General features: G+C 40.1%; 1 protein-coding gene across 2 annotated transcripts in view; it reads right to left on the reverse strand.

The window, feature by feature from the left end:
* The window catches only part of LOC113990140 (glypican-5-like), a 359,722-nt gene that overhangs the window by 88,328 nt on the left and 253,968 nt on the right, over positions 1 to 17,426 (reverse strand). For both annotated transcript variants that reach the window (XM_027725265.2, XM_027725264.2), the window contains one exon: positions 5,977 to 6,127. In XM_027725265.2, the coding sequence (XP_027581066.1) occupies positions 5,977 to 6,127 (151 nt within the window). The remainder of the gene's footprint in view (positions 1 to 5,976; positions 6,128 to 17,426) is intronic.

Genomic DNA, 17,426 nt, shown 5'->3' on the forward strand with positions numbered 1-17,426 from the left:
CAGGAAATGTCACTGTCACCTACAGAAACTCTTAGCAAAGTGTACCCAGGAGGGAACAGTGGGACACCACTACCAGATCAAAGTAACTCATCTCAGGATCAGATCTCATCAAGTTCAAATAAATAATCAAAATCTGTACTTTTCCTCCTGATTATTCAGGTTTCTTTGGTTTTCTCTGCTCCCACGTCTCTTCCCAAACTCTATCCTACAAGAGAAGCCGAAGCCAGAAATCTGCAGTTGTGGAACTACCACCTGCTTCCCCCACCATGTGCTGAAGGCCCTGGCAGGGTTTGCTTATGGTCCTCTTGACAGAGGCTCGTCTTTACCTACCACCCCTGAGTTTTCTTTAAAATCAGACTTACATAAGAGTTTAACCTGTTACTAAGCTGTTTTGTGGATAGAAGGAGGCATTTACACTAAGGGGGCAATCTAGGAATTTGTAGGCTCTCTGAAAACAGAGTGTCAGATAAAATGTCTTGAGCAACAAAGGTTGTAGAAAAATGGCTTTGTGAGGCAATGGGATCAGGAGGAGGCATGATGGAGAGGTTACTCTAGGCAGAAAGATAGAAGACACTGAAAATGCAGTATTTCTGTGAGCCAGGATCATCTATCAGGATGTGTGGTGATGAGAAGTTGATGAGCATGGCTGACTGCCAGCAGATATTATGATCTCAGAATATTGATGTTTTGTACTAATAATTACAAAATCAGCAGCTGTACAATTGCATATTTGGATAAATACAAGTGTAAGTGCATCCTGTGACATGTTGAATGGAAATAAGTATGATTAAAATGACAGGTCATACAGTAATATTGATGCCAAGATAAGAAAGACAAGCTGGGAGAATGATAACATAATAAAGCGTAAAAGAATCTTGATACTCAAAAGGAAAAAACTGATAATAAAAACATTCATAAGCCAGAAACATTCATGTCAGAAAAATACATTAACTTTCCATAGCTGTTGAGAGTAGATACAAGTCAGACATCAGACAATAAGAAAAAAGAAAATTAACTTTTCTGCACTTGTAAAGGTATTTTGGGGCAAAAAAACCATCCTTCTCATAAGCCCTGAAGAAAAGAATCTACACCCAGGGCAACCTCTTCAGATACTCTGTTTAGAGCAGAAAGATGGACTGAAGCTGGGGAGTGTCTACCCAGCCAAGAAGAAAGCTGGGGGTTCTTGACATCTGAATATGCTAAGTGGATTTGTTATAGATTCCCACTCAGGCACTGAACTGTGACAATAAGCAGGATGTTCAACTGAGACGGCCAGAATCAGGAAGTTCAAAGCCTGGCTGGGATGCCACAGGATGTGTTTGCTTACTGAATCCTGCACCAAGAGACACAATTTTAAAGTATTGTATAAAATCTGCTGTGCCTAAGGGCACTTCTTGTTATTCCATGGAAACCCACTGCTTTTGGGATGGGGACAAAGCAAAAACCCACCTCTGCATGCAGCAGGCAGCGAGCTCGGGGAAGGTAAGACCAATGTCTCCATTTCCCAACGACCTAAAGTTGCAAGGCACGTCAGGTTTGGGGTTAACACATGTCCTACGTGAGGACACGCTGAGCTTTTTGACCCATATGGAGACTCTAACCTCAGGTGGGTGAATCTGGTGCAAAGACTACAGTCCCTGTACACCAGACATTTGGGTTTGTCTGTTCTGTTCAGTGCCGGAGGACCCAAGGGTAGGTTAAACCATGTTTTCCTTAATCTGTGCTGTTTGCTTGCCCTGCCAGCAAGAGAACATCTTTAGTCCAGCACTAGCTACATTCCTAGGACTTTGCAGGATGTTGTATCAGTCTCCTCTAGGCAGAAGCTTGGATTAATTTCTGTCCCACACTGGCTAGTGAAACACATGGCTGCACGTGCAGTGCAGTGATCCATGCCGGTGAGGAGGCCCGGATGTGTTCTCCATGCACAGACAGGTGTGCATACAGACCCATGGCTAGAGGGAGTATCAGCACAAGCTTTCCTAACCACAGTGCTCCACAACTACCACTCAGCCCAGAGCTCTACAAAGGGCACTTTGCGCTGGCACTAAATGCAGGTTCCTACCTGTGGTCTGAACATTTCCTCCATCTTTGTTGAGTGGCTAATCACCTGATGACTTCCCCGAACAGAGCTCTAATGTTGGTTGTCACTTCTTGGGTGGGGCCTCATGACAACTCACAGCTGTGCAGCACAGCCGGGAATTGGAAATCCCCTGCAATAACTTCCTTCCGCCTTTTCACAGAACAGTCAGAAACATTTTCCTTTTCCCTGAACAGCACGGGTAGGACACAATGTGAATCTGCTGCTGTTCTCTTTTCATGAACAGCAGGACACATCCCTCTCCTAAGCAAACATTCCCATGGCTCAATCCTGCAGGGCAATAACAATCCCTGCTCTTTGCCACATTACCCCCACCTTCATTGTCAGGGCTTACGAAGGAGCAGTTCCACCACTGGGCTCAACCCGTGACCAGCTCCATGTCAGTCTGTGGTTCTGGGAGCACTCTGTGTTCAGCAAGGCTCAGCACAGGATGCTGCTTTGCCCTTCTGCCTAGAAACCTGCAGCACTGCAGAGTGCAAACCACAGAGCAATTTCCCCATCCACACGCAAGATTTATATGGCTTACTTTCCTCTTCTTAAATCTCTCCTAACAAAGCTTTGTTCAAAGATGATTCACAGATGTTGTCATTAAAAAGTTGGTCCTTGCCAAAAAATAAATATGGGCCTGCTTGAGAAACTGCTGTTCCCACAGCTTTCCCCAAGAAGAGATACTTGTGGTAACTGGTAGGGCCTGTGAGAATATGACATTTTAAAGCATCTTAAACCATACACAGTTTTCAAAAAGAATGCCGGTTTCCTGAGAATTTATCTCGTAAAATCATTTGGATAAACCTACATGATAATTAAGCCCATTCTGATTGAAGAAGTGATCTTTTTAGATAATGATCAAGCAAACACTTATTTGTAACAGAGAGATAAATAAAAAAACCAGCACTAAATACTGTATCCTAATTAAAGATTTAAAATAAAATTATTAACTGCTATGCAGGCATGATTCTCAAGGACTAGAAGGTGACAAACAAAAGGACAGGATCGTACTATCCAGTGCAGGATAAGCTGACATATAGAGATGGCAATCCCCAGCCAAACAACCACCAAACCCAAAAACCAGGGAAAAGGATATGAACAGTGACCTGGCTGGAATCGGCATGCACAGAATCACTTACGTGTTTACCTACCCAGGACACACTGAAATCTAAAACCAAGAAGCCTGGCCTTCTGTTACCAGCTTGGAAAAGCCCAGAGGGGGACAGCAACATATCCTGTCTGGGGAGAGCTTTACTAATAGTTACAAGCAGAAACACTTTGACAATGGAAATCCAGATATTGACAAAACTCCTGGCAATTTACTGGCAAAGAAAAGGTAATTTTTATTCTGGGAGTTGGAAAGAAATGAGCATTCAGTAGGTTTTCAAAAACTAAAAGCAATCTGAGTCTTTTGCAATGCTCTTAAGTGGTAAATATAATTTTCATGTAGGTTTCAAATAAGTGACAGATGTAGTGAATTTTTATTACATTTTAAATTCAGCATTTTACCTGTTGACATTGAAATCCTTTCCTCTGTCTTCTGTTTTTCATGGACCTGTTGTTAAAAGCACGACTGCTCTGCCAAAACGTCTGTGTTTGGAAAGGCTTTTATTCCTTTTGTTCTGCTGTATGACTGCATGCTAAACATGTCCTGATGAGCTCGGTGGCATTTTATAGCCGTTGTTTGTGTCTCACTCATACCTGCTGTAGTCAGTAAGGATATTCCCACTGACATCACCAAACTTCAAATCAGGGGATTTGGGATTTGATTTGGGATTTAACTTTAGCTTCAATTTGTATCTCAATTCACTCTGTGTGTCAGGCAAGCAGGGAATAGGCAATGTTGTCACGTTCCACTTCCACAAAATAATGGTTAGATGTACTTGACGGGTTTTAGGTTTAGGAAATAGAAGTTCACAGGCTGAACAACTGCAAACACCATCTAACAGACATGCAGCAGGAGGAAATTCAACTAATCTGATGTTTGTTATTCTTTAACATTCTATTAAAGCAAAGCAGCTCTATAATGAGATTACTGCATTTTATCTTTTAATTGTATCCAGATATGCAAAAGAGATTTACTGCTAGTGGCTTGTGTACAGTACAATATTTTAAAGCTAATTATGATACAGTATTACTATTGTCACACAATGAAATACTTATTCTTCTGTTATGAATCAATACCATTTTCTAAAATTTATTGTAATTACCTTTTTAATTGGATATACACCCTGCTAAATTCTGAAACAGCTAGTTTTGGAGATATAATTCTTTTAAATCCAGGATGATATCAGCATAAAGTATTTTAATTAAATAGATTGCAATAAAGGGGCAAAAGAGACATTAAGTAGCTTTCCATTATTAAAGCCAGCTGAAAGTCAAGTCTTCAAAGTGTTCAAGTTTTTATTTTTGAATGCCTGAACTCTGCCATAGTCCCTGTAAGCATGCACACACATCCTCCCAGAACACTGTATTAACAGACTGATTGTTCAGTGAAGAGTAGGTAGCACCTGGCTTTGATTTGTATTACTCCATATAGAGAGGAAAGCATATTAAAGTATTTATCCTTCCAAATCCCCAGGGCCTAAAACATCTAGCAATCTTTTCATTGCTTATGGATGTAATGCAGTACAAACAAAAAAGTTGTGTAAATAGTTTTAAAATAACATTGTGTCACAGTTCTTCTGTTCAAAAATATTGGTGAGCAGATGATGAAAACCTCTACTTGATCTGTTAGTTGCAATTACTTAACCATTTTTAAAAACACTGTCCCCACATGATGGTACCTCATGTACTCTGATCGTAATGCCATCCACACAAATTAAAATTCAAGTAGTTATAAGCTGGTGCTGCAAATTAGATGTAACAGTTTGCACATGTTTCAAAGTACACATCTAAGCTTTTTTTCCCTGAGCAAATACTCACAGGAGGAACAACTGAAGTCTTGTCTACAGGTTAATCACTGCATGTCTGCAAATCTTACCTGAGTATGGGATATCTTTCCTCCCCTCCACTCTGTGGCAGAGGGACAAGGAAAAGGCCTTTGTTTATCTCAGCAGCAGTTTAAAACTTACCTGAGTTCCAGCCATCTCAATAAGCATTGCTTTTCAACACTCTTACACCTGTATTTCATCTACTCGCACATCCAATCCACATTATATTGACAGACACTACGGCAATTAAAGCAGCTACATTTTGATGAGCTAAAATGAATCAGAATTTACAGATAGGAGAAACCAATAATATCAAGTATTCGGAAACACTTTACTACTTACTGAGTTACTAAAAGGATTTAACTACATATTATATTGGCAGTATGTTGGTGGAAGTTGAGTTAGATTCTGATGCTGATTCTACACTTGATGACATATTATCCAAGTAATTCAATGAATAAATATTGCAGAATGCATATCTGAGACTATCAAGAAATTTCACTTAACCACTAGAAAGAAAACCCCACAGTATTTCATGTGTTTTTTCAAGAACATAGACTTTCAGTCAACTCTGTTTGGATCATCCTTCAGCATCATTATGCAATAAATAAATATTTATGTTAACACTTAGTGCACTCTGTAAGGACGTCAATTTTCTATTTATTTCAAGAGCCCACAATATCTAGGAAGGTTCTTCAGTATTTCTGTGATCTAGATTTCATTGCAGATATTATTCACTCTAAGTCTTTCATCTGCACGCCAAGTGTTAAATTATATTGGGTTACGGTCTGTATCATTCTATTTTTACTGCAGCTCTTCACAGATTAAGATTCAAATCCTTCGAATTTAGTAGGATTTTGACAGTAATTCAAGCAGGATAAGTCTGAGCTCTGTCCATCTAATTGAGACATTTATGAATTCCCAAGCTCTGCAAGCACTAACAGAAACGGTGTTTACCTGCTGTGGGAATCCTGTCCCCGGATCCTTGACAACCATCCTCATCATCACAATCTCCGCTCGACTCCACCTCTCCACTTTTTCCTCCCCCACTGCCAGCGTCTCGGGAAGCCCATCTTTCCAGTTTCAGTTTGGTCTTCTCAGCATCCAGCTGAAAACAGAAGAAGCAACAAACCAACAAGGGTCAGAGTATTTACAAAGCTCCCACCTCTGGTCACCATCTGGTTCATAAAGCAACAAGCATTTCTCACTTTCTCACTCGCTTTCAAGAACAGATCCTCCAGTTGGAGGTTCTTCCCGGCAATGACATCCAAATATTTTGGAACAGCAGACTATACCATCAAATATTCTTCACCACAGATGACCAGGGGCACTTATCATCAAGCTTTTAACTGAAAACATCACATCTACCACTATCATCACAGGGAGTGCTGTTCCTACAGCTTTTCCTCTTGGAAACCATAGTTGGGAGATCATTGGCTAATGATGGTACAATGTGCCAGCTGTCCTAGGACATATTTTGATGATTTTTTTACAGTTGAACACCACTATATACTTTACAACCTTTGAAGAGTTGAAGGCATTTGCTACTTTTCATGATGGACTTGGTCACTTGGACACCTTGGCTCCTGGATATGACTTTTAAGATGGTGCCATTTAATAGGCCTGTACCAACTGCTAGTTGTTCTTTAAATGCCACTTGAAATATATTTCTAGGACTGAGCACAGAATAAGAAAACCTTTTCTAGAATAAATCTAAATGGATCATACTAGGTCACACTTGCTCTAACAACACCCTTAACTCCCCAAACTCAGCTTTTTGATCTTTAGATAACTCTTTCTCCTGCTGTCACCATGAATTATTAGCACTGTGGGAATAAATGATTTTTTCAGTTCACTGGTAGTTCCAAAAGATGAAAAATCCCGTTACACTGGCAGTGAATCTAAATCTAGCCTGTGGAGAGCACATCAAGAGCAGCACTATTTGAGAAGAAAAAAAAGTAACTGCCTTAGACTAATAAATTCTGTTATAAGGCAAATATTTATCAGGCAAGGAGGATTCAAGAGAAACCTGAACCTTTCCCCCACAGCTGAGGAGCACCGACCAAATGCAAAGACTTTGTACTGCTTCTCAAAGACTCTGTACTGCTGTCAGATTCTGGATCTATCCAATAACCTTCATCATAAGGATCTTCCTCCCAAAGTATTGCAGATACATTGCAGGCTTTGTGATCTGCTTCATCTTGGAGGACTGATTGTTCTTGGTACTGAGCAAAACGTATTTGGAAATGTAGCTACTTTGAAGATTCAAACACATTTCACACAGAAAAGGCTGAGAGCTGTGGAAGGAAGTGGAGCACAGGGCTAATACAACTTTATTAACCAGGCTGAAAGGATGATGATAGATGCAGCAGTTTCTCTGCAGTGGGAAGTTTTGTGTGATAGTTTCCTTCTTCAGATGCTGTGAGCTGCCATCCTCCACTCTGGGCTGATAAATACTTGGATCAGTGTAACAAAGATCCTGTTCTGTGAAACAACAGATACCAACTTCTATATGCCAGAACTCAGGAAATTTTTCACCCTTTCACTGAAGAGATCTGTTTGCTCATTCTGAAGACACAAATAGCTTCCCATAGTGCAGTGGGAGGAGAGGATGGGGACTCTAGTGGAGACTCTCTAATTTTACTGCATGACTGTTTTTCATAAACAAGTTGCCTAATGCCGAGCCTTGTTATTCACAGCCTAAAGACTGATGTCACGGCAATACAAACCAACATTTTGTTAAACAATTGGAAAAATTTGCCTATGAGGGAGAAAGATAGCTCAGTTCTTTCACAGATTTATTACGTCTTGACTGTATTAGAAAAGACTCATTCATTCTTAGTTATAAGTCTTCAGAATGAAAAGAAATGGCTAAGTGGCAAACAGAATGGACACAAAATTTAATAAAGGCTTTTAATGACTGCTTGTAAGTCAGAGCAGGAGTGTTTACTCCCTGTTAAGATACTCTTTCTTTTCAAAAATTTGATTTCATTCATTGCCCGTGGCTCAAATCCTGACTCCTGCTCCAAACAAGTAATACTTGAACCAAATGGGCACCACTTCCAAAAAGGAAGCTGAGCCTTCCCACATGGTGCACTGGAGCAGTTCATATGCTTCTGGGTTCTTAGTGCCTCCACTGCAGCAAGAGATGAGCTGTAGCCCAGATCTGCATCTTCCCTGGATTACTGAAGGTGCACCCACCTCTTTTTTGGCCTATTAGCAGAGACTTCCACCAAATTACACAGAGCCCTTACATACAAGTTCAGTATCACCATATCACCACTGAACATCAACTCAGGTACAGGCTACCAACCCTTTTCACCTTCTATACCCTTTCCCAACCTCTACCAATAACTTTTCTGTCCTGTGGCTGCCATTTACCTGGAATGATGGACCAGAGCCCAACCTTCTGCACTGATACAGTGCAGCCACTTTAGTGAGGAGCTCCAGACACACCATGCAGCTCTGCTAAGAACAGAATGTCACCATTTCATAGTGACTTGTGATCCAGCATCTTTCTCTTTTCCACATTCTGAAGGAACACTTGTCCTTTGGCTACCACCACAGTATTTTAGTAAGACCATTGTTTTATTGTGATAGCAAAGCTTACACCAGCATGTCTCCATCTCCTTTTTTCACAGAATAATAGAAACCTTTCTCAAAAGGTCTGAGACTGCACCAAAATACCACAGATTGCATCAGGATGGACTAGGATGGTGAAGCTTTAGGATATCATAATGGAAGCCATTAACCTTCATTTTTTTACTCTACAGGTCCCCAAGATGGTTGTGGGTAGGGAACTGGAGGTCATCTGAAGGTTCAAGTCATCTTCAGAGACAGCCAAGTTAAAAACCCTGAACAATTCTCCAGGCTGCTGTCACCAATCACTAAAGCTTTCTGCTTGCCCACAGATGGCTACAGAGAGAACCACAGTCCCTTGCTCATATTTAACATTGGAGAGCAGAGACTGGAGTCAGTTGTGGCATTTCTATCATTGCTTAAAAGCCACCCTTAAAAATCCTTATTTTGCTGACTTATACCCCCCTGCTGACGCATAATGCCATCTACCCATCTCTGGCAACACTGCACAACAGCTCCAGCCTGGGAGCGCTGTGTTTTGATGATGAGAATTGATGCCTTGGTTAAATAATTGCAATGAATTTCAGTCTGAGCACTGGAGCTTGTGTCTTTACCTTCACAAAGCAGAAGGTATCTGCTGCCTAAGACTCCAGGGTATACTGGAATCTTAACAGCTTAAAAATTAAGTCCTCAAGTTTTTGCCACAAGTAAAAGGTAATTTTTTTCCTCTTGAAAAAGTTATATAAATAGATCAATAAGATTTGTACAGCCCAACTGAAAACCAACTCAAATCATGAATTTTCCCAGCTGCAATAGGCTTTGTATCAGGTTCATAAACCTCTGAAGCGTTTCTGAGAAACTATATACAGTGTTTCTGTGAGAAATCTTTAATATCTGGCTCAGCTGAAAGGTAAAAATCACATATCACTATTTAGCTCTGAGTCAGATACAGAAAACTCTCCACATGCATTTTATTTATTCCAGCAAAGGTCCCAGCCTTAAGTGACATTAAAAAGAAAAAAAAGTTCTGCTGACATAAGGTTTTCTGGAGAAGAGAGAATTCATATGAGAGTGGCTCCTGTCTTTCTCCCCTATTAATAGTTGATGATGTAGCACATGCATTCCCAGTCACATGACAGTCCTTCAGACTTCAGAGGCTTCAAAGAGTCTGTGACACACAACCCCTGAGCTTTCTACAGTAAGTTTAACCCTAATTCTCACTCTGACCTCACATGTGTTAGAATATATATTCATTCTCATGAAGGCACATTCCAGTTGAATACTATCACACGTTAACAAAATAATATCTGTTTCCCTCCATGAAAACCATTCTTTAAAAGTGCCAATTTCTACCCATTTCATTGATCAGTCTATTTTCTGAAGGGTCGTGTGTATCTGAGAGGATGACTTCAAACTGCGGATAATAACCTCATTTCATCAGAAAATAGGTTTTAAAATTATATTTTGCACCACAGTTTCAGACTTCTCAGGCCAGCAAACGTAACAATGAAAATCTAAGAGAATACTCTTTTTAAATGAAGCCACTTAAAAGTTGTGTGCTTGGAATATTCAGAGACAAATTCCATATAATCATTGCTCCCAAGGGATTTGTTAATTAAGTTTTCAACATGACTGATTATGAATGCTTTTCCTCTCTGAAGAGGCAACTTTGAGGTGAAATCTGCCTTGTGTCCACTCGTCACGTGAGCACATGTATCACTTGCTGGTGTTTCCACTGTGATTAAGAAATGGCTGTTTATAGGCTGCATTTAGAAAATCTAAGCTCAGAATGATCTTTTCTCAAGGTACTTACAAGTAGCTGCCTTTTTAAAAGGGCTTTAGTGACATAAATATGATCTGCAGAGACAAAGCGTTTTGCCAGCTTATGAACAAATAATGCACAAAGCCTAATCTTGAAAAGAGTCATAAATGACTCAATCCTTCCATTCATTTTTTCAAAAATAAAAATAAAAAATCCTTTCTAAACCATTATTAGGTCAGAAATGACTACAACTGGAAAAGACAATGTGCCTTTGTTTCTGGCCTCTTATATACATTTTTTGTTAGGAACTGACATACTGCCTTAGGCATAAAGCTGCATTTTACTGGTGCCTTGTGACTGAGCAGATGTTCTGTCATTTCACAAAACAATAGCAACATAACAAATTTTAGACATAACTGCCATATATATATGCTTATTCCAAGTGGGACCTCTCCTTTGAGATAATGTTTATGGTTAATTTTCCTCCACATATGCTCTTACCTCCTTTTTAAAAGCATCTGGCAGTTGCTTTTGCTTCTTCTTCTCATGGTTATCTGGTGTTCATATATTACAGCATAAATAAGGAAAATAAACTTATTTAGCTTCAATTTTGTCAGACATTCCCTTTGGTTTGTTTTTCCTTGGTCTCTATTTCATAGAAATCATAAAAAAAAGCCTGACATATTATTCCCTTCTAGTTTCTTCAGGAAGTAGTGCAACTCCAGGAGGCAGCAGCACCCAGCTCCTAAATCCTTTTATTTAGCTGAAGGAAACAGATATCCAACCTTCTGCAGCAACCAACATCCCCAGCCTTCCTTCTGCTGTGTTTATTCAGATCCTTACAATAACCTTTGCATGACACATCCTGCTTTACAAGTCACCTGTACATATTACAATAATTTAACTGAACAGCTATACATAATTTATGTGACATGGTTACAGATTGACAATGGGGTCAGAATTTTATTCATGTCCCTCCTGACTAGACTTTTTCAACTTGGGAACTCGATCAACACTGGTAGATTCCTTTGTTCTGTGTTTTTGGCTCTGGCCTAAGCACCTCACATTTACTCATACTGATATTTGTATTTATTGTCTATGTCAATGCTCCTGGTCTCTCTCTCTCTCTCTCTCTCTCTCTCTTTAAAAATAAATATAAATATGTGTGTTTGTATATATATATAAACTGAAGGGGGAAGGCTCTCCTCAAGTAAATGGAAACACAAGTCTTGGACTACGTGAGCCCAAGAAGTAGGGACTGACACCCCCCTTTCATCCTCTGCCCCAGTGTATTTTCACTTGAGCAATTTTCACACAGCAATTTCAAAGTTCTTTTTCCATTTTTCTAGGGGGGGGGGTTCAGGTTTTTTTGTTTGTTCTCCCATCAGGTTGCTCAGGTTGCCTGAAGCACTCATACATGAAATGGCCCATGCCTAAAACAACCCTACAACAACACTCCCAGCTCTGCTAACTGTGCTCTGTATTTGTTTGTGACATTGCAGCTGCCCGTGGAGACATCTTTTGGATCAACTGCACCAGTTTTTAGTTGAAGGTAAGTTCCAAAGGTGATGCAGAACAATTTCTGGTTGAGGTTATGTTGCAAAGGTACATGTTGTTTTTCATCTTCCGCTTTATTCTAGAAGTCTTTTGTTCAAAGTATCTTAAATTTGACCAACCCTCCCACTGTGTTTCTGAGCATCTTCAGTACGAGCTGAACATCTTTTGAGAAGGTTAGAACTTGCTTTCTGACTTTATCCATCTTTTTCAAGTCAAAGAGCTGAGGGAGTTGGTGTTTTTATTTGTTTTTACTTGCTTTTATTCCCATTAAATCACTAAATTACTGCTTTCAGAAACAGCATCTGTATTCCTACAATGGATTTAGCTTCTTATGATTTCAGTAGAAGTTTCTTGCAACAATTTCCTTTTTTTCTATACATGTGTCCCTCCTAATTTTATAGCCCTAACTTCTCCACACACACTTTCCAATCCTCTGTCCCTGAGGCTTTGTATTTGCATATGTCTGTCTCTACCTGTGATTAGTTTTTGTTCTCCTGGTTTATGCAGATTGACTCATTACCCTCCTCCGTATAATTTTATTGCCAGATCACACAACGGATACCCAAAGAATCCACACTTTCACTTATCTTTGAATACTTTTGATTTCTCCTCTGTGTCCTTCCCCTAATTTGGCTGTTTCCTCTGATTTCCTGGATCATCCAATGCAGATCCACACTGCACAGCAGAGAAGATAAAAGCATTTATTTCTCTCTTGGCTGATTACAAACGTAACAGAATTATTTCAGCGGGGATCTAAGATGGTTTTTAGAGATTCACCTTATTATAATGTGGCATTAATGCATCTGCTTTTGATGTTTATGGTTTCTGTTTTTCAGCTGCTTATTAAAGGTGAGTATGCTTCTAGAAAAGTGCCAGCACCAGGAGCAGCTTAATGTTCACTGAATTAAATTACACAAGCTACATACATTCTCATATTTACTGATTATCCTGTGAAGAAGCAACAAGAATGTGCACCCACAGAATCTTATCACTTCACAGTAACAGCCTGGGTAAACTGTCACCCAAAAAGTATTAACTGTGAATGATGTAAAGTGAGCACAAATTAAAAAAAAAAAAAAAAAAAAGACTAGTTAATAATGTGCTTTAACCAAGCACAACAGATGTTTAAAGACAATTAAGAAAATCTGATTTAGATTCAGTAAGCCAGCTGGGGCAAGGAAGCAAACAGACACCTCTCCTTGATGTCTTTTCTTGGTGTTGGGCAATAACTTTTTGGTATTAAGTGATGCACTAAAGATGATCTTTCTGGTCTGGTATCTAGTGGGTCTAACTTAGACACAGACCCTGGGTTAGTCCCTGCCACAGGTAGGAACTTCACCTTTAGACAGCATAGTGCAGTCTTTCCAAAAATAAAATTGCAGGATATGTAGTTTGAAAATAGAGCATATGGCTAAAAAACCTGTTGTGTTACATGAAGACTTTTTGCATCTTCTTAAAGTAAAAAAAGAGAAAAAAAAAAGATAAACAATTGTAATAAGTTGTAATAAAACTGTAACATAAACATAATTATTGGTGAAGAATAGGCAAGAGTTGCTTACAAAAGACCTTTGACCCATCAAAATAGTTCATTTGTGGGACAGGGTTGCTGAGAGTGTGCATGTCTGACCGGTGGATGGCTGCATCTGCAGGACCTACCTGAATCAATCCGGGAGTAGAGTTGCCTGTGATGTCAATGAGCTATATGTGGTATTCAAGAGGTCTCTTCCAGACTACCATCCTGTATCTCTACACTCCACTAGTTTCTAATATTAGAAAATTGATTTGTAAAATCAAAATCACAAACCAGAACCACCTCCATTAGCCATTAGGAGTGGGGTTTTTTTCCCTTGTTTCTTTGATTTCTATATGGGAAAATTGTGTCCACATAGCAAATTATTTCCATTCTTTCTTCTAGGCTAAGAATGAAGCCTCTTAATTGTGCCTGAAGTCAAAATGTGGCTCAAAAAATGTATTAATTATTACTGGGGCTTAATGTGGTTTACAAATGTGCTCTTTAACTCAGAGCTCTGACTCATCAGGGTGTAGATGTCTAATAATAGCCAAGGACTTCTGCCTGATCAGACTTGGGAAGTGTGAAATGAGAAGTGCCTGCAATCAGGAGGCTGGTCACACTCCATCAGCCCTGGAATGGCACCCTTCTGATAGGCTGCATGTTTTTATGGGTTAAGTGAGTAAACAGTGGCCAATCTGAATTATCTAAGGAACAGAGCCAACTTTTCTCCTTGCTCTGTACTCAGACAGCAATTACCTTTGTTATTTGCTGAGGAAAATGTTCATGACATGCTCCAGTGCATGTTAATTCTGTTTCATGTTCTTGGATAATTATCTGTTTCCAAGCTCTATGTTGGTGAACATCATTTTCATAGAATGAAAAGTTTGACATTTCATTGGAAAGACTTGAGAACAATCAAAGTCTCTCATTACTTGGTAGTGCTCAACAGACCCAGGCTTTGGATTTGATGTTTCATGTTAAAACATGACAGAAGCAGTGATCTGCTTAGTCTCCTCTGCACTGAAACACAATATGAAATAAAGTTACAGAAAATATGGTAAGAAGATGGATAATGGTGTTTGTCATCCATTTAACATGTACCAGTGTTGGGAGCTAAATCACCAATTATTCACTACACAAGCTAACTAGCTTTAATAACACTGCAACCCAAACCCACATATAAAAATAATCCTACTGTCTCAGAAGCTACCAGACTTCTCTGAAATCTTGAATATCACATTTCTAAATACGTTGCATCATTTAGAAGGTGCCACATACACAGGAAAAGAAAGAGGGGGAAAAAAGGATTGGAGCCTATGCTGCTATGAATCAGCAAACTGAATTCTGCAGAGCTGCTCCAGTTTATTCCACATGAAGGGCCAGCCCAGGCTTTTCTCATTTGGGAAAGTGTGGTGGTGTAACGGAACAGACAAATGCACTTCATGTTGCATGAGTCTGACAGAAGAAAAGACACTCTTTCCAGATGTTGCACTCCAATGGTTTCACAGTAACATCTGAGGACATGACTGAATGCTTTTGCTAAGTCACTTTTATTTAGAAAGGGAAGAAGAAAGAAGAAAAGATACTTCTGCAAGCAGCAGCTGCCACTGAAGCTTTTTTCCTGTGGCTTTTCCTATGGCTTTTCTTTTCATTGGTGGCTTCCATGGAGGGTTCTCTGCCATCACAAAGATTGAGTTCACAATAATGTACTTTTATCACTGAGTCTCGCTCCTCACTGAACTCGGGATCTGTTAAATTTGATTAAAAATGGCTAAAGGGTAAAAAAGGTGCAGAGGGAGTGGCAAGGCTGAGAGACAGGGACACAGCAGAGCACATTAGATAAGCTGTGTTTGTTTATGAAACCAGGTTAAAATGCAATGTAAGGGCAAACAATCAACTGTCCCTGGCAGATCACCAGTAAGATCCTGGAGAGCAGGAGTTCTTTGTGTGACAGCAGGTTTGCTCTTCCCCTTCAAAGGTTTAAATTCTGTTCAGGCTCGGAACAGGCACAGTAAGTGGAAAAAGGTCATTGCATAGGTTTTCCTGGACTATCATCTGCTCTTACTGCCTTCTTGAGAGCCACTAACAGGATAATATGATCACAAAGATCAAAAGCTCTCTCGTGGTGCACAAGGGAAATTGATAACCACATTCTCCTGTGCTGTATATCCCTATAATTCAGAGCTGGGAACTGGCCCACATTTACCAGAGATGTAAAATGGCTTTGAAATGTCTTTCTTTCTCATTCACACTATATAAATTCACACTGATATTTCCAGGGAGAGGACAGGAATGTTCAGAACAGGGCTCTACACTTGTGCTACCAGCACTTTACTGCAGAGTTCATTTAAGCCATTTCAGCACATACATGCAACAGTCATTTATCCTGACGTTTTACATTTTACACTTATTATTTCCGAATGTATTCTCTATAAGTGACAAAGTTCCCTCTTAATCAATTAGAATAATTTTCACTGAAGTATCTTCTGAGATTTCTGAAGTTTCTCCATTCCATTCTTCATGTCACCGAGAATTTAATTTTTTATTTAATTAAAACAATCATCCTATTTTCTCCAATGGTGGGTTTAAACTAGATTCTACTCTTGTACAGCTCTGTAGACCTTACCTAAATTTCAAGCAGTGTTCAAAAAGAGTAAAGAAAAGATGTCAGCTCTACTAAAGACAGGAGAGGGCTCTGGACTGGAGCTGGCTTCTGTTATTGTAAAGACCTAGTCTGGAATAGGTGAACACCCAGCAAAATAACCTGAGTGCTACCACTATAAGAGAATCAGTGTAAAACAAAACATTCTACCGTTACTGTTTTCCCCCTTGTCAGCAAGAAGCTCCCCATTTCATTTGTATTTAGTCCTTCTTGCCAGTTCCTCTTCATTGCTTGCTTGTGACCCATGCCTCTTGTTTTTGCCTTCTCATGGAACAGCATCCTCTTTCCTGCCTAAATATGATCATCCATTCAGCTGAGCATGAGGATTCTTGGTCACTTCTGCTTGAATGTATTATTAAATTTTACATGTGGAAGCTGTTCTTCCACTGGAGGCCAGTCCCTCCTGGACTCCAGCAGCTCTGCCCAACAGATTTACACTGAAGACCTGCGAGGACCATTCAATCATCTCCCCTGTTTCTCTTCCCTGCCTTAGACTTCTGAAGAATAAGGTTTGCCTGCTCTTTCATTCTGCTCTCTCACAGCTTTTGTACCACTGTAAATCTTCCTTTATGCAGGGATTCTCAGGGGAAACAAGGAGGAATCAACCCCACTGACCATCAGTAAGTTTCCCCACCATCCAGGAACTCCTAGATGAGCTTGTCAGCAATACAGTGCTCTAGAGGAGCAATGTGGACTGGAAAAGCTCAGGCATTTTCATGGACAGGTATGTTACTCAGGGACCACTAAGACGTCTCCAGGAAAGCTCATATTCTGCTTGTAAAGCATCCCATGTGGGCTGCCTGCCCTGGCTCACTGCTGGCTCTGGTCTCCTGTGAGTGAGCTACGATTAGTACTAAGTGCTGGCATTTTGTACCCATGTCCTGCTTTGCTCTCACTTAATCGTGGCCTGAGACAGCAGCAAGTACCAGTAAACACATACATGGATAAGCTGTTGCTTTAAAACAATAAGCTAAGGGTGAGAGAGAAGGATTTTAGAACTGACAGCACACACTGCACCCATCAGAATTCTTTCTTGATGAGGCGCTACCACCGCAGTGAAGAACAAGTTGTGGCATGTCTCACTTCCACAGCAGCTCAGAACAGCCTCTCTCCCTGTGCATCCAACCCCATACGGGTTCTCACGCGCAGCTCTGGGAGGTATGATTATTTGGGATGACAAAGGATGAGCCAAGCAAAAAAAGGCAGACTCCCATGCCCTTGTCTTCTCATCCGACGCCTGAGCAATCACATTACATAGCCTTGATTTTGCCTTGGGCGTTCTCCTAACCACGAATCACGAAATACAAGGCAGAGATGGCATGAAGAGACTATGA

This window comes from Pipra filicauda, unplaced genomic scaffold, assembly GCF_003945595.2.
Source record: "Pipra filicauda isolate LSUMZ 115617 unplaced genomic scaffold, ASM394559v2 scaffold186_size1760508_pilon, whole genome shotgun sequence".
Lineage (NCBI taxonomy): Eukaryota > Metazoa > Chordata > Aves > Passeriformes > Pipridae > Pipra > Pipra filicauda.